Source organism: Sodiomyces alkalinus (genome assembly GCF_003711515.1).
Source record: "Sodiomyces alkalinus F11 unplaced genomic scaffold SODALscaffold_1, whole genome shotgun sequence".
NCBI lineage: Eukaryota > Fungi > Ascomycota > Sordariomycetes > Glomerellales > Plectosphaerellaceae > Sodiomyces > Sodiomyces alkalinus.
The window spans coordinates 3,462,080-3,487,112 of NW_021167079.1; the positions used below are offsets into that span (position 1 = coordinate 3,462,080).

Consider the following 25,033-nt stretch of genomic DNA (forward strand, 5'->3'; position numbering starts at 1 on the left):
CCACTAAACGATACGGCCATAGTATAGGGTGGAGGTTAACCTCTTTAGCCTTAACGAGGCCTATAGCGGTATACAGGCCGTGATACTTTTATACGATCCCTATACTCGTTAAGCTATCGTAAGGTTCCTATATAACTATAAATTATCGTATAGGCAGGACTATAACGTGGTCTATAAGGGATCCAGGGGGGATCTACTCCCTAACTAAGGGCTTCGGACCTCGGGTATTACGATATAATAGGGGTGGATACCGGAAAAGACCGGATAGGATCTAAATAATATAGTCTCCATAACAGAGTCTTCAGCACCTAAATTAAGGGTATAAAAGACTTATATAGATATAACTTAATATACTATATATACACGAGATTTCTGCTCTACTAAGTTAATTATCTAAGTGCTATTTAACGTGCGATAGTTATAAGCCCGGTTTATAACGCCTAAACGATAGATATTAATAAGGCTACCCCTATTCCACTATAAAGAAGTGATCACGTTTATATAAGCACTCTTAAATAACTATAATCGACCTAATTAGAGTAATTAAGAGATTAATTAACCTACCTATTAATTAACAAACCGATAAACGATAAATTAGTAAATATATCTTCTAATATATCTAACGCCGAATAAAAGGCGGTCGCTACTAGCCTTATTAATTAGAGGGATTAGGTAATATAGGAGCGTGCCGTATATAGTAAATCTACCTCCTATTAGAAAAACTATCTTAATCTAAAGCTAAGCGATAAGGAGGCCGATACCTACTTACTTCTTAAGCCTACACTACCTAATATCCGTAAATATAAGGCCCTCGCCGTGGACGCTAACACGGAGGAGGCCACGGCCACCACCGTTATAGCTACTCCGTCTTCCACTATTACGCTAAAGGGCGATAAGAATATCGCGGACGCCGCCGTTACCACGGCCGCTACTATAGCGGCCACGGCCGCCGGTAAGAAGAAGATAGCCGCTCGCTAGAAGGTGACGGCCGTAACAAAAGAACCACTAATAAGGACGCCCACGTCTATCGACGACCTCTTAGAAAAGGGGCGTACGCGCTATTTATAAGATCGCCGCGTATACCGCGAGGAAAAAGCAGACTATAACGCGTAGTAAAAGGAATTTAATAAGGTACGCTTCTATATTAAAAGGACTATCTATACTATATTATATAGCCTCCTCGCTTAGTTATAGGATAATACTATAAATAACCTATAGGCTTAGATTACTCTCCTATATGTGTATATAGGACTAACTCTTATAGATCTCCGTAAAGAAGTCTTAGTCGTATACCGATAATATACTACGCCTATAAAGGCTATACCTAAGGATATAAACGCTTAGGTAGTAAGCTAGAAAATAACGATAATATACTATAAATATATAGACGTTTTAGAGCTATTAAGCGCGGACTATTAAGTAGAAGACGCCTTAACAGCTATTAGACCTATCGCCTAGGAATAAAGTAATAACTATTTAGTAAATAACTACGATAAGATTACGGAAAACGAGTTAATAATTAACGATTTCGTAAAGGCTTTATATACGGTTCTTAGTAATATAAAGAGCCTATAATCCTTTACTATAAAGCCTAGAGTCGGGAGAGGCACCTTTAACACCCTTAGGAACCTCCCCGATACTAAGGATACTACTGATAATAAAGATAATAAGAAGTATCCTTATAGTAACACGTCTGTAAAGGCTATACCTCCCGTAATAAGGAGGCCTTATAAGATATATAAGAACCCCTATACCACCGCCGCCTATTAGTACGTAAGGCCGGATATACGCTCTTATACCTAACGTGGCCGTAAGGATATTATAAAGTTTACGGAAAAGAAGATACGTAACTATAGTTTTAAAAGCCGCGTGGATACCGCGATATAAAAGGCGGGAAGTAGTAATGGCTACCGTTAATAAAATAAAGGAAGTCTAAGAAGATTAACTCTATAATACTACGCCTACTACTATAATAGTTTATAAAGACTTATCCGTTACCGCGATAAGACTAGGAGCCTATATAACCTAAGGGGTATACGTTATTATATAATAATACTATTAAGATTATAATAAGAATAAGGAGTATCCCTTTCCGTTAACTAAGCTAGAGCGCTATTATACTACGCGATCCTAGATTCAGGATTATTAATCTATATCTTTAATAATTAAGGCTATTTTACGGCCGTTAGACTATCTACGGATACTTTATCTTTATCCTTTTAGGTGGGTACTTATAAGGCTGCTATCCTCGGATACGGAGACGTTAAGCTATATATATAATCCCTATTAAGTATAAAAAGCCTATTACGCCTTTATAATATTATATACTATAAGGAATTCGTTACTAATATCGTCTCGGAATACTAGCTACGCCTATAAGGTTACTGCTAGGATACTATAAATAATACTATTATTAGCTCCGCCGATAACCGGCCTATCTATAAGCTACTAGATATCTATAGCTAATATGTAATCGAGCGCGCGGAAGCTATAGCCGCTACCGTGTTCGCGGTCTTAGTAAGGCGCCCGCGCGATAACCCGTATAGAAGATCACGACGACCGCAGTAACCGTAGAAGACCACGGTATAACGGTAGTATAAACGCCTCGGCCACTATAGCACTAACGCTCTCGCGAAGATTATTAACGCTACTTAGGGGGTAAAGATAAAGGGACTATGTATAACGGACTATAACGCGTATAGGTAATTATAAGTGCCTACGTAGATCCGGCGAATACTATCCTTTTACCTATTAAAGCCCGGAGAGGCCCTAGCTCTTAATTTTTACGATCTAAAAGAGGCGGAGTCGTTAGTAGGCGGCCTATATAAGTCTATTATATTCGTTATAGACGTGTATATAGGTTATACGTAGGATTACTACCTATAGAAAAGAGACTAAGACTTTATCCTATATATATTAAAAGACGTTTTTACCCTCCTTAAGACATAATTCGATATCCGGCCACGTATCCTATAAGCCGATTCCGAGATATTTTAGCACCTAGAAGTCGTTACTTTCCTTATTACTAAGGGGGTAGAAGGCTAGCCGTCGGTATTATATTTATAGGATTATAACGGCATGGTAGAACGAATTAAAGGTATTATTAAGAGAAGGGCGAGGGCTATAAGGATTAGAGCTAATCTGCCTATATTTATCTAGCCTAAGATCTTTAAGACTACTATATATCTATATAATAGGACGCTATAATATATTAACGACTAGCGAACGCTATATAAAGGCCTACACGGCCGTTAACCTAACCTTACGCACCTATAAGCTTACGGCTATAAAGCCTTTATAAAAACGCGCGATACCTAAGCTAAAAGGAACCGCCTATAAAGGCTAAAACCGAAGGTATAAATCGGTTATTATATCGGATACTAATCCTCGAATAGCTTCCGTATTTAGCTACTATACCTAACGGATATTATTACTACGAGAGATATAGTCTTTAACGAAGACGAGATATTTAACGGCAGGATTAAAACGCTATAAGCTATAGCTTCCGCCGAGGAAATCGGGGAACGCCTATAATCTATCCGTATTACCTAATCTAATAAGACCGCGAATAGGCTACTATTAAGGGGTATAGCCGTAGACGTATTAGATCTTAAGTCGGAAGACTCTAACGCTACCATTATTATTACGGGTAAAGGCGACGCTACTGCTATTACTACGGATAAAGGCGAGGCCATTATTATTACTATAAGAGAGGCTACTACTATTACTATAGACTATACCGCTATTACTACGGGTACCGCTATTACTACGGATACTACTATTACTATAAGAGAAGACTATACCACCGCTAGTACTACGGGTAAAGGCGACGCCACCGTTATTACTACGGATAAGGGCGAGGCTATCGCTATTACTATAAGAGAGACTACTATTACTATAGATAAGGTTCTAAATCTATAGCCTAATAACTAGGCTATAGATTTAAAACCTTATAACTCTAACGCTACCGCTATTACTACGGGAGAGGCTACTGCTATTACTATAGACACTTTACAGTTTACTACTACGAGGTTTAAATTATTTCCCACGCCTTTAATATCCCCGGAAGATCCCGTACGCGCGTTTCTTATAGCGTTAGCGGTGGTTAGGGGAATTAAGGTAGAAGAACACGATAACCACTAACAGATAGCCGCGAATACCCCTAAGAGGTGCCTATCGGCCGTACGCCTATTAGCCGCACGCCTATCTATCGCGAGAATTATCGTAAGTTTATACACGACTAAGAAGGTCTAGAATAATAACGCCTAAAAGGCGTTCTTTAACGCTAGCAGGACTTATAACCCTATACGCGCGAGGAAGTAAGCTATTAACAACGGCGACGTTAGTACTATAGATTCCACTCCCTCTAATACCTCTTAGCCGCTATCGTATATAACCCGCGAGGATCTCCCGCCTCTATTAAAGCACTACTACTATATACGCCTTTACCCGTTACGGGAGCGGTGGTTATAGGCTAAGGGGGAATACCTTAAGGGGTACCGATAGATAGGCTATTAGTAGGAGGTAGGTGGTAATTAGGCTAATAAGTAATAAGTCCTCGCCTATAGATAGGTATACACCTATAAATTTAATAAGGAGGGCACCCTCCTTAAGTATAAGGCACGCCTTATAGTCCGAGGGGATTAATAAAAACGGTTAGAGACTAAAGATAACTACGCTATAACGCTAGCCTCGCGGTCTTTCCGTATACTAATAGCGATTACCGCCCGATTTAACCTAGAGATAAGGTAGTTCGATGCCGTTAACGCGTTCGTTAACGCTAGCCTTAAAGAAGAGGTGTTTATAAAGATACCGTAAGACTATAAAGTACTAGGTAAGGTTCTACTACTACGGAAAGCCTTTTTCGGTTTAAGGGTATTGCTATTACTATAGTAAGAGGAATTTAGCGGTATACTATAGAGGAAAGGCTTTATAGCCGTCCCTAATAACCCCTATATTATAATCTGCGACGGTTTAATCCTGTTTTTCTACGTTAACAATATCGGACTTATATACTATAAAGACCGTAAGACGGACGCCGACGACCTTAAGGCTGCCCTTAAGCGAAGCTATAGGTTATTAGGAGGCGAAGAAATCTGTTAATTCCTAGGAATTAAGGTCCTAAGGGATAGAGCCACCCGTAGGTTATAGCTATTATAATCCTCCTATATAGAGAAGATCGCGGTTAAATACTGCGTAGATATACTCTACCGAAAACCACTAAAAGTCCTATTATCTACGGAGCCGGTAATACCCCGAGACGGTACCCGCGTATTAATTCCCGAGGTCTATTAGTATCAGGGAATAATCGGTTTTATCCTATACGCCGTTATCGTGATAAGACCCGATATCGCGTTCGCTTACTCGAAGCTTTCCTAATATAACGTTAACCCCTCCTCTAACTACCTTAAGAGGGCTTAATCAATACTGCTATTCCTATACTATACGAGATACTACTACTTAGAATTCGGTAGGGATAGACTCTTCCTAATAGTAAGCGACGCGTTCTTTAAGGATAATCTAGACCGTAAGAGCTCGTAAGGATATATAATAAAGCTTTTCGGCGGTACCGTTAACTAAAAGGCGGGTAAATAACCGATAGTCACGATATCGTTAATAGAGTCGGAACTACTCGCTTTTACCGAGGTAGCTAAGGAGACGCTATTCGTTAGCCGGATATTAAGAGATTTAGAGCTTTAGCTAGACTAATAATAGCTATAGCTATACTACGATAATTAATAGACTATTAACCTTATTAATAAGAAGGCATAACGCCTACGAATAAGGCTACGGCACGTCGATATTTATAATTAGTAGGCGCGTTAGTTAGTATAGCAGGGCCTCTTTAAGGTTATATACGTTAACACGAAGGAGATAATCGCGGACGGTTTAATAAAGGCACTACCGGAGGCAGGAATTTTAAGACTATAGTAATAGCTTAATTTAACGGATTAAAAGGACCGTATCGAGTAGTCTAAACGACTACACGAAGAGATTAAACGCGTTAAAGCGGCCGTAACAAAGGCCCCTAAGAGCGTGGTAGATCCGATAGATATAGATCTAATTAATTAGATCCGGCTAATTAGGATCGAGGAACTAATTAAGATAGAATTAAATTAAACGGTTAAATAGGGCGGATTTAGATCGCTTTTACGAGGGCGTTTTACCTTAACTATTAATTTTACGACGGAAAAGTTAAGAGCGTTTAGTTTAAACCGAAGCCTCTAATTAGTTAGTTAACCTAGGAAGACCCACCTTAACTAAGGGGGTGTGTCGTATAGGCAGGACTATGATATAGTCTATAGGGGATCTAGGGGGGATCCACTCTATAACTAAGGGCTCCGGATATCGGGGACTTCGGGTATCAGGATATAATAAGGGTAGATACCGGAAAAGACCGGATAGGATCTAAATAATATAGTACCCATAACAGAGTCTTCACTACCTAAATTAAGGGTATAAGAGACTCTCCCAGATATAACTTAATATAATACAGATACACGAGATTTCTGCTCTACTAAGTTGATTATTCAAGTGCCTTTTGAGGTGCGACAGAGGTAAGAATATCGTCGTAACTTTTGCGTACCCACCTTTGGCCCCGGTACGTACGGCCTGTCAAGTGGTGTTCCTGTTCGACGTGCATCAACTCGCGACTTGTCGCAGGCCCACTTGAGGAACGTCTGATAATATTTCATAGTACTACTCGGTATATGCGGACGAACGAGTTCGCATTACCTATCTGTTGACACTCACCCGATGATAAGGTAGAGGAATTGGACCAAACCACAACAGCAGATTTGATCTGTCGCCGTCGTGTTCTCCCCCCTCCCCCTCTTCCCCCCCCCCCGGGCCAAAATGTCGCCTTCCCGTCGATTCGGGACTTCGCTTGCTTCCCAACTCCTACGCACGCCATTGCCTCCGTCCACCACGCGAACAGCCTTTGGTCGGCACTGCTACCACTCCTACGACCACCCACCAGCAGTGGCTGTGAGTTACGGTTCAACGGAACAAGCTATTCTTTCTGCAGCCTATACGCACGTTCCACAGCATGGATTCTCACAACGGGCGCTTGCACTTGGCGCCGAGGACGCTGGGTATCCCACTATCAGTGCCAGCGTCCTTCCTGACGGAGCCTTCAGCCTCATACGCTATCACCTGGTAACAAGGCGGGAGGAGCTTTCCGGCAAGACCAAAACGATCTTCGGAGAAAAAAATCTGGGCGCACAGCAATTGAGCACTGCGGCGAGGGTTGAGCAGCTGACCTGGGAGCGCCTCCTGGGAAACAAGGACGTGGTGCACCGATGGCAAGAGGTATGATCCATTTTCGACGAGCTCGATATTTATTTCCCAACACAACGACCCGGAGCACTAACGCGCATGGTCCGTAAAAAAAGGCGCTGGCCATCATGGCCCAACCGTCCTACATGCCCTCTTCGCTAAAAGAACTCTCGCTCCTCGCCGACGACATCTGGTTCCTCGCTGGAGATACCTCAGTGGATCCCTCTTGGTACACGAAACGAGCTTCGCTCGCTACCATATATGCCTCGAGCGAGCTCTTTATGACTACCGACAAGTCCGAAGGCTTCTTTGAGACCCGGGATTTCTTACGCCGGCGGTTGGAAGAGGTCAAGCAAATGGGCTCCGTCGTCGGTTCCGTTAGCCAGTGGCTGGGCTTCACGGCAAATGCGGGCATCAACGTGCTGAGGAATAAGGGGTTGCGAATTTGAATGAGCGAACTTGGTCAAGGAGCGGTTGGGCGACTGGACAAGCTGGACAAGCTGGACAAGCTCTCCTTTGCTCCCTCCCCTCGCCATCGACCCCCTGGGTTGTCGTGCTGGGCGAGACGGATTCACATGTTCCCACACCCTATCCACCTCGGGTCTCCGACCACATGTAAACTGTGTATTATAGGTACTTCATATATAATAAGGTAGATAGGAGATGTATAACCCATGTGCGTCTTAAAGGCGTCCGCGCGTGATCGATAGCACTATTTTGTTGGTATGTACAGAAATGACTCTGCGCCGATTGGAAGAACTCACCCCTGCCCAGGAATTGCTACCAGTACATACCGGCTGAATATCAGAAGAAAAAGGCTACCTGCCCATCCCTGGACCCCTGGACCCGGAACCCTGAACCCTGAACCCATTGCACAACACCGGTTCATGACCAAATTCAAACCAGCCTCCGCTGCCGTGGATCAGTGAGCCTGAACAGAGATTAGCATAAGGAAAGTTTTTGCGGGAGTGGGAGGTGTCGGGAAGTCCTAAAAACGCACCGGATGATTTTGACATCTCTGTCTAGTGAGGCCCGTCCCTCGATAGCGTTAGGCGTAATCATGATGTACTGGCGGGTAACAACGCGACGGGCTGCAGTGATCTACAGATACAGAGAAAAGACAACGTCAGTCTATGGGCGCAAGAAAGGCGGGTAGGTATGGGAAAACCCGTCAACCAGATCATGCCGCCAGGAATGTTCCTACTTACCAGCATATTTGTACTGATTGTTCGATTAACGTTGTCCATGAAGACGTCGAACTCATCCAAGCAACGCAGCGGTGACCCCATCGCCTCCCAGATGGAAAGGAGCATGCAGATTGAAGAAAATGACTTTTCCCCCCCGGAGAGCGTCTTGGTACTTCGGCCCATGCCCTTCTTGCGAGTCTCATCGGGTTCAACTGAAAGCTGAAGCTTCCGTGCCTTGTGGTCGAAAATGATGTTGCCCCTGAACCCTCGTTCGCTAAGAAGATACTGGAACCCGATTCGCGAGTGCGCCGAGATGAGTGCTTGGAAAATACGCCATTTCGCCAAGCGCTGTGCCAGTGTGAGCTTCGCGGTTTGCTGCGTTTCGCTCTGGAGCTCGAAGACTTGGGAAGCTTGCTGATACGCAGCTTTGGCCTCGCGAAGTCTGTCGTTGATCTCCTCATCAGTGGCCCCAACCCTGTTTCTCCGTTGTTCCAGCTGTGTAACGATGGAATGGTACTTCTTTTCCAGACTGGCATGCGTCTCCCCCTCATCGATGGGTACACGTTCTGGAGACTGGGCAGAGGCACCCGCAGTGTATTCAGCCACCACCTGAGCTTGTTGGTCGCGCTCCCTCTCGGCCCTTGCCCTCTGTTCTTGGGTCTCGGCTTGAGTATCGTAAGCTTTGTTCTTCGCTAGGAGTGCAATTTGGCGGAGGTCTTGGCATTGCTTCAGTTTCGCTTCCGCTTTGGTCAGCTGGGCCTCCAGCTCTCTCAGAACACCCTTCTCCCGTTCGAGCACCTTCTTTTGCTCTTCGATCTTCTTGTTCAGGGTTTGTTTCTGGGCCACCATTTCACCATACTGCGACCCATGATGGAGCTTGTCCTGTTGGGCGTTCTTCAGCTCCTCCTGGAATTGGGCAAGCCGCCCGTCGGCGCCCTCGTACTGGTCGTTTTCTTCGTTGAGAGTCGTAATCCTGCCTTGAGCCTTGGTCAGTGCAGTCCCGAGCGACTTGCGTGCCTGTTCATTCTTCTCTATCCGGAGCTGCGATTGCCGCTGGTCCGCTTCCAACAATTCTTTCTCTTTCCGAATGTCGTGCAATTCGCGCTCAACGCTCTGCAGTGCCTCCTCTTGTATTGTCAACTGTATTTCTAAGTCCGACTTCATTCTCGGGCTCCTGGTAAAAGCCGAGATGGTGCTGGTCCCTAGCATCGAGGCTCTAGCCGTCAGGCGAAGGCCTTGGTCCCTTCTTTTGTCGTGGAGACTGAGACAAGCAATGACATCGCGCGGGGGCGATTCGCCGAACATGATCGATTCGGCCTCCGTCCTATTCTCAACGAGAATGATCTTCTCAATCGAGTAATTGATGACGAGCTGATCCCGAACCCAATCGTTGTCGATCTTCAAAGCGCGAAGAATGGTCAGGAAATGGCCTTCCGGTTGTCTTAGCTTGGTCCCCGGAGGAAGAGGTGCGCCGATGAGAATGGGGACGCCCCTAATATCGAGTCGGCGCATCAATTCCAGCAAACGCTGCTGATCCCGCTTGCTGGCGACGAGGAAACCGTTAAGGAACTGTCCGAAAGTCGACTCCAGGACGGACGACCAGAGAGGGTTCAGAAGCTGGATGTGCGTCCCAATTGGACCGACCGGCTGCCGTTCGAAGCCAGTCTCGTGCTCGATGGCTTTTAGAAGCTGCGGTATTTTAGAGTCGAAGGCTGCAAATGGAGAGCTGTTCTTGGATCGGAAATTCCGGATACGGTCCGCCGCTTTGCTGACTTCCTGCTTCTTGACAGAAAACCGTTGTTCGACCTCTTTGACCTTCTCGAGTGCGGTCTTGAAGTCGCGGTTCAAACCAGGGCGAGCCGCGGCGTTCTCAGCAATCTGCTGCTGGAGACTTGCCTCTTCGGCTTCTGCTTCCCGGAGCTGTTCTTCTAGTCTCTTGCGTACATCGCCCGATGATTCACCAATACGCCGCTCCTCGGCAGCCACTTTCTGCGTCCATGCATCTACATTTGCCTCGGCAGTTTTGGCACGCTGGTATGCATCTCGCTCCTCCAAACGCTGCTTCTCCAAGTCATTCCTAAGAGCCTTGTATTTGGATGTTGCCGCATCCACTGTCTCTCCTTGGGCGTCCTTCTCCTGAGACTTCTCAGCAACGGTAGCTTCCGCCTGGCGTACACGTTCATCACAGTCCTCAAGTTGCTGTGATGTTGTCTCAATCGCCCGTGCAGCCTCGCTTAGCTTCTCCTCAAAGGCATCGACTTCGGCCCGGCGTCTCGCCAGCTCGCGTTCCGCTTCGGCGACCTGGCACCAGATGATTTGGGTCCGAAGACGTCGACCCTCCGCTCTCATGGTGTGGTTTGCATCAGCAAGTTCCTTGTCCTTCTGGGCTTTCTGCAATTCCCGCTCAAGCTGGGCGACGTTGTCCTTAAGCTTGGCCAGCTTCTCCTCGTGGCTACCTAGAACCTCGGCGATGAGTTTGTAATTATTATCAAGCTGTTCCAGCTGTACGCCTTTGAAAAAATACTTGTATTTCACGGAGGGGGAGGCCGAATTCAGAAATTGCCGTGCATTATCTTGAGAAAGCACATTCAGGGGATTGTCGACCTGGAGGCCCCAGTATTCGGTTATTTCGTCGATGTCGGCTTTTTTGGTGGATATCGTTTTGCCGCGCTCGTTCTTGAGCTTGAACCCACTCGCGCCCGACCTTGAGAAATGCCGCTCAACTTGTATAGTCTGACCGTATATGTCGGGCTGGTAAGCATCGGAGCCCTGGTTTTTTATGCAAACCGTGATCACAGATTGGTCACGTCCCTCCTTGATGAAGCTCTTTAAACTGCCGCCTCGATTGGTAGAGCTAGCCTTGCCTCCTAGACAGAGGGTCAGCGCCGTGAGCACGGCACTCTTCCCACTCCCGTTCTCCCCGACAATGAAGTTGATGAGAGGGCCCAGCTCAACATAGAGACGCTCGTGACACATGAAATTGATGCACTCGACGGATTCGATGATTCCGTTCTCGGCAACGCGGTTATCTCCCATGCGCCGAGACCGTGACTTGATCATCTGTGTTGCGCGTTGGTCGTCTATATCTTGGTGTTCGAGATGTCTGAAGCCATCGTCTCGCATCAACTCATATTGAGTCCGGGGGGGTGAAGCATGTCGTTCGTCTCTGTCTTCTTCTTCCTCTTCTTCAACCTCGTTCTCGCTCGCATCAGGACTGTCGTATTCTGGCGTCTCACGATGTTGGCTAGGCTGCTTTGCAGCTGGACCAGCGGACACTCGCACACGCTTCCTCTAGTTGGCAAAACTGTCAGCCTAGAGCCATAGATCTCCATCATATGCTACTCACCGAGGTGTCATGATTAAATGACGAGCTTGCATGGTGCAGACTCAGGACCTCTCCTTTGTCCCCCGCCTGGTCGCCCATGTCATGACGCGTCCTTTTCCGTGCCGACATATTGTCGGATGGCCCAGGCCCGAGATCTCCGTCAGTATTGGTTGAATACAAGATCGCAATATGCCATCATCGGCGTTGAGACGGTACACGGAGATGAGCGCAGAATCAGGGATCCGAATGAAAAGGGACGTCTATGTCGTTTCGACGCAGGGTCCTCTTATCAAGACACAAAGCAACCTTTAATAATGGGCCTTTTTCTGATTTACGCGACGTGAAGTGGGGAACTCGACGACGCGAACTTCTTTAATTATGTAATTTCCTATTTAAGCACGGACTCCTCAGAGCCCACCCACTGGGCGACTACCTTAGTCAAATGTAGTAGGTACGTAATTACTTTCCTGAGACTTTCCGCAATTCTCAACCTGGTACCTCACTCCATAAGTACTCCGTCGTTCGATGGGGTGCGAAAGTACGAATACGAAGTAGGGCATCTTGATGTTTTTATACCACTCAATCTTCACAGACTCTACCAATTATACTCCGTAAATCCCGAGAACTGTCCTGGAGCATTGCCCCGGGCATGCAAATGATACTACCCCGTACTCCGTACCCCTAAGGAGTGTCCGTAATGACCTCGAAAGGTGGCTGTGCTCCCGACTCGACACAGTCGCCGAACGACTTCGAGACATCGCTGCCAGAGAACTGCGTGGAATACTTCTTATTCCTTGTGGAAGAACCGAGTCTAGACCGACGGAGAAAGATCTCGAAACTCGAGGAGCTACGGAAATCCGCCCTTCGATTCTCCAAAGGGGTTTTAGCCGATTATATATGGCAAAAGGATGAGTTCAACCTAGAACTGAGGGACGATTTGAGTGAGCAACTAGGCCCGTGATCGTACCAGCATATAGCATCCCGGCGTCCAGGTGTTCCAGGCCATCAGAGTCGCTAATGTCGGGCAGGTCTACCCCCGCATCTTCATGGCATCACTGAGTACGGGGACTCGGTGGAGGACGAGTGGCTCATGGTCTATCTTCTACGGGAGCTGAGCCGATCTGACACCAATCTATGGGTGAGAGTGTCTGACAGTGACGGAGAATTCCTTCTCATCGAAGCCGCGGGCGTCCTTCCCAGGTGGCTGAGTCCCGAGACGGATCACAATCGGACCTGGCTTCATCAGGGCAAACTATACATCGTACCTCCTGGTAAGGGCGCGGACAGCGAACTCCGGCGCCTTTCTCTGTCCGATGCTCTGTCAGTCATCGAAGCAAGCCCGGGCACCCTGGTCCACTCGGATCTGGTCGAGGCGGAGGCGTTCTACAGGCTCGAAAAATATCCAGGGCATATCGCCAGCTCCTTGCATCACGCCGTGGTGACGATTCCCCGCAAACTAGCCTTCGTCCTCCATGAAAGACCCAAGGCCGTCGCACCGGCCGTGGAGGCCTTCTACCTCCGAGACGATGCATCACTACGACCGTTCTGCTCTTCTCCCTCGACTACTCAGCTCCACTTCCCTCCCCAGGATTTTGTCTCCGTCAGTGTACGATTCACTCGTGTGCTCTTCTCTCAGATACTCTCTCAGCGATTCGATCCACCTCCGGCGTGGGCAGAGTTTCTCGCCAAAGAACCGACGCCTGAGGCCCGTCACCGATTGGAAATGGGCATGAAACTCACATGTGGGTTCGAATTGATGGTACACCGCCTGGACAAGACTGATAGTCGCGTTGTGCGCGAGGTGGGCATTATCCTGGACGACATCAAAGAAGAAGGTGAAGTGAATATACTACCTGGCGACCAGGACATCAAGGCCTGGAAAGATTCGACGCGTCAAGATGACGAATCTTGGCTGGATATCGACTACCGAGACCTTGAGCGGGAGTTAGAGGGGAAAGCCAAGGGTGGTCCCGGTACCGAAGGGGGGTTTGGGGACGTAAGGACCCAGGCTGATCTACGCAAGCTCGTGTCCCGGTTCGAAACATTTCTCAACGATGAGAGCGCCGGAGTTGAAGGTGCTGAACTGAGCGACATGGATGTGGAGACCGACTCGGAGGGGGACGGCACAGATGACGACGAATATGAAGACGAATACGAAGACAAACTTGTGAGCTTTGACGAGGAGGCCTTTGCCCGCATGATGAAAGAGATGATGGGCCTGCCGGTTGAAGTAGAGACGGCCTCTCAAGGAACGACTGCGGCAAATAAAAGCTCCGTCTCCGCATCAAACTCGACTCAACATCTGAATGGGGCAGACAGCACATGCACTGATGAGGACGATATCGGAAAACTCGCCTCACAGTTTGAAGCCGAGCTCAATGAAAACGGTGCTCTAAAACTCGACCCTATACCGCAACAGGGGGCAATGTTAAGGGGAAAGGAGTCACCTCTGCGTACATCCGCCATGGAAAGTGGCGAAACGGAACACAGCGACGATGAGGGAGAAATTGATATCGACTATAACTTAGCCAAGAACCTTTTAGAAAGCTTTAAGGGCCAGGCTGGTATGGCCGGTCCTGCCGGTAATATGCTGGGTATGATGGGCATAAGGCTACCAAGGGACGAAGATAGCAGCGAGGATGGAAGGGACACGTCAGGGTAGGTAAGGTAGGGAGGTAGGCGATGACACTACGGAGTACCGTACCTAGGTAGATAGGGAGCACATATCACAGCGCCCCATACGTAGCATCACCCTGTCACACGTGGGTATGCCACGGGCCCTCTATTCTCTCAACAAACGCTTCATAATTACTACGGTGTACTTGTTGGATGAGGTGTCTTCCCTTCTCGTACAGCACTGTCACCAAGCACATCCTCCCTCCCTCCGCCTTAACACTCATATTGCCGCTCCCGAAGTCATTTAGAATCAGTCGTCAATGGTACGCCAACATCCCCTACCTCAGCGAGCCGCCCGAGTACGTTGTTGAGCTTCTTTCTTGCAGCCAACTCACGCTGGCTACTGTCCCACTGCGGACGGTAGAATTCACTGACAATCTGTGTAACAGTGTGATAACACTCGTAGAATAGCAGCCGTATGGGCGCGTTGGGCTCGTCCTCGACCAGGCTTGGAAGAGATACCGTGGCTAACGTGGGGTCGCTGGCCTTTGCGTTGTCCGACACGCCCCTGAACCCTTCCAGAAACTCTTCGCTTGGATCCTGGCTGAATGCGGCGGCGAAGAGTGGATCGCCGAAGATGAAATTGCTCCAGTCCTTCATGCCCCTCACGGTCACACAACCTTGCGTGCCGAACCTTGCATCTTCACCGCCGTCGCTGACTCGGCGACTGCATTGACCGTCGTTTTCTTTCACGTCGTCTCCGTCACTTTGGGTGCATTTGTGACCTCCCGCCTCACGGTCCGGTGACTGCCTGGGAGGCACTGGCACAGCCTCTGGAGGCTGCTCCTCTCTAACAACCAGCATGTTGATGTCACTACCGATGTCTATCGCAACCAAGCGAGGACTCACTACGCCATCGAGAGCAGGCTTCAGGCGTTTGAAATGTCTTCGGATGGTTGTGTATCCAAGCATGATGGCCATGTCCTCTCCGTCACGGAGCACGGCCTCAAGCATGGAATGGAAAGCTGTCGGCCACGAACTGATCCCTCCGGGTTTGATCGATGTTCCATGTACAGCGCAGCGAGCGCTTGGAATTGGCTGCTCTGCGAGTGGAACCGTTGGGGAGGGTAAAAGCTCGGATACGGGACCGAATCGTCCCGTGGGTGAGACGAGGCGGCAAAGCTTTCGGTAGAGCTGCCCTATCTGAATATCCACAGCCCTGCGCTCCCCAGAGCTGAGGCCAGGATGGATACCGGCGATAAGTGACCCGGATGTCGGTTTCATGACGTTGTAGGCAACCCCCATCTCATTAGGTAAGGGTAAATGTGCGACTAGAATGGGTATAAATATTGCGAGCTGAGAGGGAACCTCATTAGATGTATCGGTAGACATACACCCCTCACTGCACTGGCTAGGACCCGCCGCCTCAGTGACCTCGGCAGTGGGATCTGTCTCGTGCGTCGAGGCTTTATCAACACTCAGAGCTGCAAGCCAACTCAACACCGCAGCCTCGGAGCTGATGGACCCCTGTTCGGAACGAAGCGACCTAGCTATGCGGGACGTTGAAAAGGTAATGAGGAATTGACTGCCGTCGGATGACTGGACGCCATAGAGCTTCTGGTGCCGCTGGGAGGGCATGGCGCGGACATCTTGAATACATACGCCGGGGAGAACACGACCCATGATGGCCTGCACGATTTGGCCTGGCCGGGCTGCGACAGACATATCGTTCCGTAGGTGACTGCTATACGCGGGATATATTCTGGATCAAGATCGGCTGGGCGAAATGTACGGCATGCAAGATTCGTAGACTGACGATGCAAGTACAGGAACGCAAGAGCTGAATCAGCGGGCTACGTAGCTTGCCCGGTGTTCCACAAGACAATGTGGTGGACGACGGCGGTATACTGATGTCGCAGGAGCACAGGTTAAATAACCATATCGAGCGTCATGCCTGGCTGCGCGGGGAGCGTGAGTTGTCCAGGTCAAGGGTGCAAGGGATGCTGTGCCGACTCTCGGCCAGACGGAGGACGCGAGTCGAGTTGGAAATGGCTGGCTGGGCGGTTATTGTGAGTTTGTATGTATGAACGGCCTGTCCAGGGCGGGGAAAGGCGGTATTCTAGGAAAGTGGGGAGGCGGTTGACATGAGAGATGCCGGAATTGAAGCCAGCCAGCCAGAGTGGACGGTGAGATATACCTATGAAGTAGTAGTAATGGCTGAGACCGCGGCAACAACTTATTATATCTTGGGTGACCTGCTTGAAAAGGGACAAGGAAACGAAGAAGGACAAGCAGGTGAGACTATATACAAGGAAGACGGGTGAAGGCGAGGAGGCGGGAGTAGGTGAGAGGACAAATGGGTTCGATCGCAGTACAGATAGTATCCAATGCATAGCCGACGTGTGGGACTCTGGCCATTTTGCAAGCGAGGAAGGTCGGTAGATACGCAAAACAATATACGAGGTGATCAACGGAGACCTTGGTGCTGGCTGCGAGAGGAAGCGAGCGCTAGTAAAAAGTAGGCATGTGAAGCGAGGGCAGCACGAGGCTGACATGACGGCCCTGACTTCGGATATAGGCTGCGGACCTGTGGACAGAACTGCACCTACAAGAGTCTGCGAGACGATGATCTCGGACCCCCTGAAGCGATACACGGAAAGGGATCCCAGCTGCTGGAGAGGGGGGCTTAGTTTGAGGAGAGGAGAGTGCCCCTGAAGGGATTAAGGCGTCATTAAGCTGAATAAGAGAATTCAAGCCACTTCTCCTGCGCGAAGCGTTCCCCGCGGGGGGGGGGGGGGCATACGTAGGTGTACGGAGTATATAGAGCGGGCCTCTGTGGCGTTTCTTGGTGGACTCCCTATTAAGTAGGATAAGCGATCCGTACTTCCACATGAACATCCAACCATCAAAGCTCACCTGCATGCTTTGAAATGCCCTATAAGAACATGCTGGCTGATGAATACTCCATGTTCACAACAAAATTGGGCAATTAGCAACTCTGTGAAGGGGCAACTGGTGTGAAGCGATAATAATACATAGTTGACTCGCAGGGGTGATGAGATTCGCAATAAGTGTATATGCCTACTCCGTCGTTGGACGTTGTGAGGTACGGTAGATCACAGGGGTAACTGTAACAACTTCTAAAGATAGTAACAAGAGGCTTCTACGTCCACGCCAATCGTAGGAATAGTAATGCTTAGTAAGTGCCAGCCCCACTTTGTAAGGACGCCCCACCACGTTACACTACAACACTCCTTTTTAGACCCCTGCTATTATATAGAATAAAATGGTATATATGATAAAACCAAAACACTATATAAATTAGAAGTCAAGTACTGATATGCTATTTAGACTTTCTATATAGGTCTAGTAAAAAAGCTATAATATAGCTTAGAAGATAGAACTTAATTATATATATACTTTAGTATATATTTTCTTAGTAACTTAGAATATAACTAAGAATATTTCTAATAGATTAGTTGTACTTATGAAAATATAACTTAAATATTAGAAAATAGCCTATAACTTATAGATACTACTATGGAACTCTTATAAAAAGTTAGTTAGTATTCGGAAAGTCTTTAAGTAATATGTATAAGTCTATATAAAGATTTAGTAGGGCAATTCTACTTTTAGTTATATAATATAAACTAGAATATATAGTATAGAGGTAGAAGTTGTTTCTAGGATTTATTTTATAGTTATACCTATATCTATTTATTTATAATAAATATATTTTTCTTTATTTAGGATTCGTTATATAGTATATAATAACACTAATATAATCAAATCTCTAACTTCTAAGCTATATTATACCTCTTCTACTACACCTATATTAAACCCATAAACAGAATATTTATACTAGACTTTTAAACTATTGAGGATTTTACTTTTATAATATTTACTATTTTATTCTATAGAATAGCAGGGGTCTAAAAACAGTATTTTAGTATAAAGTGGTAACCGAAATAGAGGTATATCCTAGAAGGGGGGTAGGCACTTAATATACCTCTACTAGGGATTTAAAGGTTAGCGCGGATATAAACGAATATAATAAGCTTAGAATAATAGGGGATCTATATAGGGTAAAGGTATATCTTAATATATAAAACCTATTACACTTTATAAATATATATACTTATATAAGACTACTATATCTCGCTATTATTTCTATTATCCCTATTATTATTACTATTATTACTAGGGTAGTCCTATAATTATTCTCAAGATTATAAAACGATTTCGACACGCCTATCCACCACGGGCGCGTAATAGGAGTAAAATCGATAAAACTATTAAGACAGAGATTATAACTACCCCCTCCCTCCTAGGATACTATTATAGCGGTACCGTAATACCGGCGCTACGGTATAACCGGAAGAATCGTGGGATAGCGTTATTCCGACCTTAACCACGCAGAACTTATAACGGACCCACTTTTCGTAATATAAGCGCCTCCCCCCCCTCCTAAGGTAGGATATAGCGCGGAACCGATATAAAACCGAAAAGGGATTATTACGCCCCCTAGAACTAAGAGTAGCTAAGATTAAGATAGAAATTTAGGCCTTACTAGCTAATAAGAATATAATTAAGTAGGTTATAGAGCTAGTAAAGGAATTAATCACGATATATAGTATATATAATAACGCCGGTATAATATTACTAGCCTACCTATATACCTCCGTCCGCTATATTATCCGAGAGGAACTCTAAAAAGGAATAAGCGGTATAAAAAAGACCTAGGCTAATATTATAACCCGGGCTCCTATAACGGTACCGCCGCGGGACCCCGCCCCCCTTAAAGTAATCCTAGCTAAGTATTACCGGGAATTAATCGTTTATTAAAGAACCCTCCCCGAAGATTAGCCTTTTAGAGCTAGGACTCTAAAGGAAATTATCTAAGCTATAAACGCTATAACTACCTAATATAATGCTATAGCGGTATAGAAGCTACCTAGCGGAGATATTTACCTTACTTTTACTAAAAGGGTATAGTAATAGTCTACCTATAAGGAGTAATAGGTTAAGAAGGCCTTTAGTAAAGGAGCTACTCTAGCCGTATATACTTACCTAACGCTTATTAAGGCTATTCTTAGGGAAGTCCTTAACGCCCTATCCGAAAAAGACCTGCTAGTATCCCTATAAGATATAAACCCCGAGGCTAAAGTCCTCTAAGTATAATAATAAATACCCTATTATAGTACCGGCAGGGTAGCGCTTCGTCTTATTAAATCGGCTTTACTAGAAAGGGTAATAAGCCTTGTCCGGAATACCCTCCTCTTTATGGGGGGTAGCTATATCTATAAACTATATAATCCTAACCTTAGCCCCCTAAGGTACTATACATAACTATACTTTGGCTATAAGGCTAACCGCTACCCTATAGTAAAGAGGGTATACTATTACTACGCGAAGCCCGAATTAGCATACCTATAAGGCTAGGCTACTATAACGCTATAGCGCCCGGGCGCTCCCGCCGCTATACTACCTATACTAAAGACTATATATCACGGACATACTAAGCAAGGGACGATAAGATATACTCAGCTTATCGGGTTAGTAACAGCAGATATATCACGGACTAACCGGTTATTAATACGGTACTATCTTCATAGCATAGCTAAGGGATAGTATCCACGAGACTTATATCCACGCTCTAGAAGGGCCTATCCAATAGCAGGTATACCTAGAATTAACAGGTCATCGCCATAGTCTCGCTATTATACAGCTAAGAGATAGTATCCACGAGACTTATACCCACGACCTTAAAGGGCCTGCCTACTAGTAGCAGATATATCAGGAATTAATAGGTTATTGCCTTAGTATCGCTATTACACAGCTAAGGGATAGTATCTATACGACTTAGGTCTACGATCTAAAAGGGCCTATCTAGTAGTAGGTATACCTAGAATTAATAAGTCGTCGCTATAGTCTCGCTATTATATAGCTAAGGGATAGTATCTACGAGGGATATCACCACGACCTAGAAAGGCCGAGGCTATATCTAGATTCCTAGATATTAGGCTATAGGAAGTTAAAGGTGGGACCACTAAGAGTTAATAGGAGGATAAAGGTTAAGATATTAGGTATAATAGTCTTATATTAAAGGAGTTAGCCGGGGATAGATAGGAGGATTCTAGTTAGACCCCGGATAGCTATAAAAGGGGCGCCTTAGGGACCTCTTTCTTAAGGCGGGTAACGAATAATCTAAGTATTCTAAAATCTATTACCTATAGACGAACTACTATTTACCTAGGACGTATCGGTTAATTACTATTATACTACTCCAGATAAGAATACCTTTAATATTTTATTCGTTCTCTACCTTACCTAAGTATATAGACCGGTATAAAGTTTCTGCCCGACCTACCTAAGCGGAGAACTAATTAGTTATTCTTAGTATATCGTCACCGTATTAATTACTCCCCGAGTTCGAGATAGGAGATACCGAGCCTAGCCGTAATAGCGAGGTTAATCCTTAGCCGTAGCGGTAAAAGCAGAATAAGCTACGCGGCGAGTAAGGTAACGTACCTTAGACGGCCTAATAGGTGACTAACCCTTACCTTATTACGGGTCGTAGTGCTAAGGCACTTATCGGTATAGCCCCGGGAACCGGGAACTTAAGCGTAATAGAGTAGACCCCCCCTATAGTACCTATCTCTTTTAAGCTAACCTTATAGACCTTTACCGCGGAAATAACCACCGACTAACCTCGGATAACCCGGCTATAGGTTCCGCCTCGTCAAAGGCTATCAGTTAATAGACCCGCCAAACCGGTATCGGATACTAAAGGTCGCCCCCCTAATACTACTACCGGCGTTAGCCTTTTAATAGTAGAATAGTTACGAGAATAGGTTAAGGCTTTTAAGTTAGACTAAGAGCGATACAACTTAGCTGGATAACTCTAAGCTTTATAGAATAGTGGTAACGCCGTGGATATACTATAAGACCCGGGTAACTAACCGCTAACCCGTAACGACTAGGCTAAAATAGACTACCTTATCTCTAAATAGGATAGCTAATCCTAGGATTAGTATAAAATATATATTAAGGACTTAGAAGAATATTTTTACCTTAATTCTAGTAATTTTCAGAGCGATAAGATAAAAGTCTATTTCGTAAATAACACTCTTCCTTAGGCTATCAGGTCGCGGTAGCGTGCCTAATAACGGCTAATTACTACGCCTAAAGCTTCTATAACGACTTAGCAGGAAATAAAGAACTTCCTTTCGGGGTAGGTCGTTAACGACGATACCCGCACGTTAACCGCCGCGGACTAACTATTTACTAACTCTACTAAGTAGAGAGAAGGGGAGAAATATAACCACTTCCTTAACCGGATTAATCGATTCTTTAATAAAATCCCTATACCTATTAAAGATAACTAGCGTATATAGCTTATAATCGTTAAGCTATAACAGCCTATTCGCGATTATATAATCGCTAAGGGACTACCTAAAACTTACACCGAACTTTATTCGATAGCACGGAAGGCTAAGCTACTTCGAAATAAAGATACGGCGGAAGATAAGGATAAGGTATCGGCTTCGTAATCACAGCGGTCTAACTATTCAGTAGCTATAAACTAATCCGGTAATAGTTTAGAGAGAAGCCTATCCCCGGGAGATCCGGAGACCTCCGCTAGATAAAAGACGACCCCGAATTAACCGAAAAGATACAGTTTAGTAGATATAGAGTACTACTACTATCACTAAAAGGGATATCTTCGTAATAATTACCCGGAACTAAAAGACGGTGATAGCGGTTCTAATACCTCTAGCTTAAATCTAAATCGATAACCCGTAGCCGGTACGCGGTTAAACGTTAGTTATACCTAATCTAATAACTAGTCTTAGTAGTAGGAAGACGCCCCGCCTTATACTAAGCCCTCGGACTATAGGCTAATCGAAGCTCCTATAGTATTAAGGTAAGGCGAGCGGTAAGTCTATACCACGGCTATCCTTAATAGAGGAGCAGATATAAACGTCGTGGATTAATCTATCTTATAGGAAGGATAGGTATCGGATAGACCTTCGCGCTAGGTTTCCTGGTTAGTAAAGGATAGGACTATATCCACCTATAGAATAATAGCTAGCCTTCTCCGGTTAACCGATAATTAGGGACGTATTAAGATACGCCGAACCGAGTTTTACGTTTTAGACCTTAACCCTAAGGGGCTGCAAATTATCCTCGGCCGGCTATAGCTTTCCGTAGTTAATCTAACTATTAACTAGAGAGATAGTAGCTAGATATATCGAATTAAACGACACGAATTAGCTTTAGTTAATTTAAGAAAATAACTAAAGAAGACCGCACGGGAGCTAATCGCTATTTTAACACTAACCACCGATAAGCCTTATAAAGGGTCGATATTATATTTAGGTTATATAGATATATAAGAGGAGCAGCCTTAACGAACGCGATTATTAGCATAACTACCCCCCTAATACCTTAATTACGCAGATATTTTCAATATCGTATAAGCTAGCTAACTACCGGGCCACTATAAGTAGGACTACCCTATTAAGCTATAAGATAATAAAGCGCCACCCCCCGGACTTATCTACCTATTAGCCGCCGCGGAACTAGCAGTCTTACGATAATATATCTATAAGGCTACCGAGAAAGGGTGGATTAGGTCGTCGAGTAGTCTTATAGGCGCGCCCGTTTTATTTATACTAAAGAAGGGAGGTAAACTTCGACTCTGCGTTAACTACCGGGCACTTAACCGCGTTACACGTAAAGACCGCACGCCGTTACCCTTAATCTATAAGATTTTAGATCGATTAGCCTCTTCCACTATCTACACTAAATTAAACCTTAAGGATACGTACTATCGCCTACGAATACGGGAAGGCGATAAATAGAAAACGGCGTTCCGAATAAGATACGGCTATTTTAAATACCTTATTATACCGTTTAGCCTCTGTAATACACCTGCTAGTTTCTAAAAGTATATTAACTATACCTTAGCTAGTTTAGTTAATACTATTTATATTATTTACCTTAACGATATTTTAATTTATAGTTCGGATATAGCCACCCACCGACTATATATTCGTTAGGTATTATAACGCCTTAGAGAATAATCTCTATTTATATACCCAGAAAGATATATCTTCGAGATATCCGAAATCGAGTTTCTTAGATTTATTTATAGTCTAACCGGTATCTATATAGACCCCGCTCGTGTTAAAGCAATCCGAGACTAAGAACCCCCTAATACGATACGTAAGGTCTAAGTCTTTTTAGGCTTTACGGGTTTTTACCGCCGGTTTATAAAAAACTACTCTAAGATTATCGTATCTCTTACGGACCTATTAAAAGGCGATAGGCTAATCGGTACCTTCACCTTAACCAGCGACTAACTAGCTACGTTCGTCGAACTCTACGACCGGTTCTAAGATACGCCCGTTTTACGGCATTTTAATCCAGCTCTCCCTATACGTGTTAAACTAAACGCCTCTACGTTCGCCTTAGGAGCAGTGATTAGTTAGTTAAAGAATAGCTATTAAAACCTAATTACCTTCTTCTCGCGTAAGCTTAAGGGAGCTAAGTTAAATTATATAATATCGAATACCGAGTTAATTGCTATATACGAAGCTTTCCGCACTTAGCGCTATTACGTTACCTAGAGTCGGTCTTATATAGAAGTCCTAACGGACTATCTTAATCACTGTTATCTCTTAGATAAGCCACGTATTAAAGCCTAATACGCACGATAGCTTAAGGAACTAGCCGCCTACGACTTCGAGATTAAGTATCGACCGGGTATTTATGATCCGGCCGATAGTCTATCCCGTAAACCTTAGTTTATACCCGATACCGCGGCCTTAGACGCCGAACGTGCTAAACCGGTAAAGGCGTTTACTTATAAATTTACCCTTAGTATATTAACTATATATATAACCTAACGTCTTATCGCTAATATAGGTGCCGATAATAGCTAACTATAAACTAACCTACGGTCTTAGGTTATCGAGGCATAAAAGGAGGATCCTTTTTATAATAAACTCGTTATCATAGAGCCGCCCGGCCTAGCTTTACGGAACCCGTGGTCCGAGGATAATAAGGGGGTCCTCTATCTTAAGAATCGCCTTTACGTCCTTAACTATTCGGGTTTACGCGATACTATCTTATAAGCCTTCTATAATAGTCTAACCGCTAGTTATCCAGGTATCGCTAAGACCGTACGACGAATTCGCGATATCTACTACTAGGACTACTTATAACGCGATATTAAGGAGTTTGTCCTTAGTTATATTATATATTAGCGTATAAAGCCCCCGTACTATAAACTATACGGTACAATACAAAGCTTGCCTATTCCACGGCGACCGTTCTAAGAAATATCTATCGACTTCGTTACCGGTCTTCCACTAGTTATCGATAGCGGATATAAGCAAGATACTATCTTAGTAGTAGTATATAGGTATACTAAGTACGTTATCTATATACTAACTAGCAGTAAATTAACCGTAGACGGGCTAGCGGATATCCTATAGATATATATCTTTAGTAAGTACGGTCTGCCTAATAGTATTATCTCCGACCAGGGGTCACTATTTATAAGCCGGTTCTAGAAGACACTCTGTGTATACCTCGGGGTAGATAGGCGGCTATTAAC

At 45.3% G+C, this 25,033-nt stretch overlaps 5 protein-coding genes across 5 annotated transcripts; 2 read left to right on the forward strand and 3 right to left on the reverse strand.

Moving 5' to 3' along the window:
- The first annotated feature begins 6,824 nt into the window (after window positions 1-6,824).
- Window positions 6,825-7,977, forward strand: SODALDRAFT_326857 (ubiquinone biosynthesis protein COQ9). The gene is made up of 2 exons (XM_028610282.1): window positions 6,825-7,311; window positions 7,395-7,977. Exons 1-2 carry the CDS (start codon window positions 6,856-6,858, stop codon window positions 7,725-7,727), a joined length of 789 nt encoding a protein of 262 aa, XP_028470510.1. The 5' UTR covers window positions 6,825-6,855; the 3' UTR covers window positions 7,728-7,977.
- A 198-nt stretch (window positions 7,978-8,175) lies between these two features.
- On the reverse strand, window positions 8,176-11,889 carry SODALDRAFT_268797 (P-loop containing nucleoside triphosphate hydrolase protein; the record flags this gene model as incomplete). Its single annotated transcript, XM_028607625.1, has 4 exons — window positions 8,176-8,209; window positions 8,279-8,379; window positions 8,487-11,756; window positions 11,812-11,889. The coding sequence occupies 4 exons, from the start codon at window positions 11,887-11,889 to the stop codon at window positions 8,176-8,178; spliced, it is 3,483 nt and encodes a 1,160-aa protein (XP_028470511.1).
- A 401-nt stretch (window positions 11,890-12,290) lies between these two features.
- Window positions 12,291-14,603, forward strand: SODALDRAFT_304193 (SGT1-domain-containing protein). Its single transcript, XM_028608973.1, has 2 exons — window positions 12,291-12,731; window positions 12,819-14,603. The coding sequence occupies exons 1-2, from the start codon at window positions 12,488-12,490 to the stop codon at window positions 14,450-14,452; spliced, it is 1,878 nt and encodes a 625-aa protein (XP_028470512.1). The 5' UTR covers window positions 12,291-12,487; the 3' UTR covers window positions 14,453-14,603.
- On the reverse strand, window positions 14,402-16,261 carry SODALDRAFT_21536 (hypothetical protein). Its single transcript, XM_028607301.1, has one exon. The coding sequence runs from the start codon at window positions 16,129-16,131 to the stop codon at window positions 14,707-14,709; it is 1,425 nt and encodes a 474-aa protein (XP_028470513.1). The 5' UTR covers window positions 16,132-16,261; the 3' UTR covers window positions 14,402-14,706.
- Window positions 16,262-17,453, reverse strand: SODALDRAFT_21530 (hypothetical protein). Its single transcript, XM_028607300.1, has 3 exons — window positions 17,323-17,453; window positions 17,210-17,263; window positions 16,262-17,117 (listed from the first exon to the last, which is right to left on the reverse strand). The coding sequence occupies exons 1-3, from the start codon at window positions 17,326-17,328 to the stop codon at window positions 16,392-16,394; spliced, it is 786 nt and encodes a 261-aa protein (XP_028470514.1). The 5' UTR covers window positions 17,329-17,453; the 3' UTR covers window positions 16,262-16,391.
- Window positions 17,454-25,033: the final 7,580 nt, after the last annotated feature.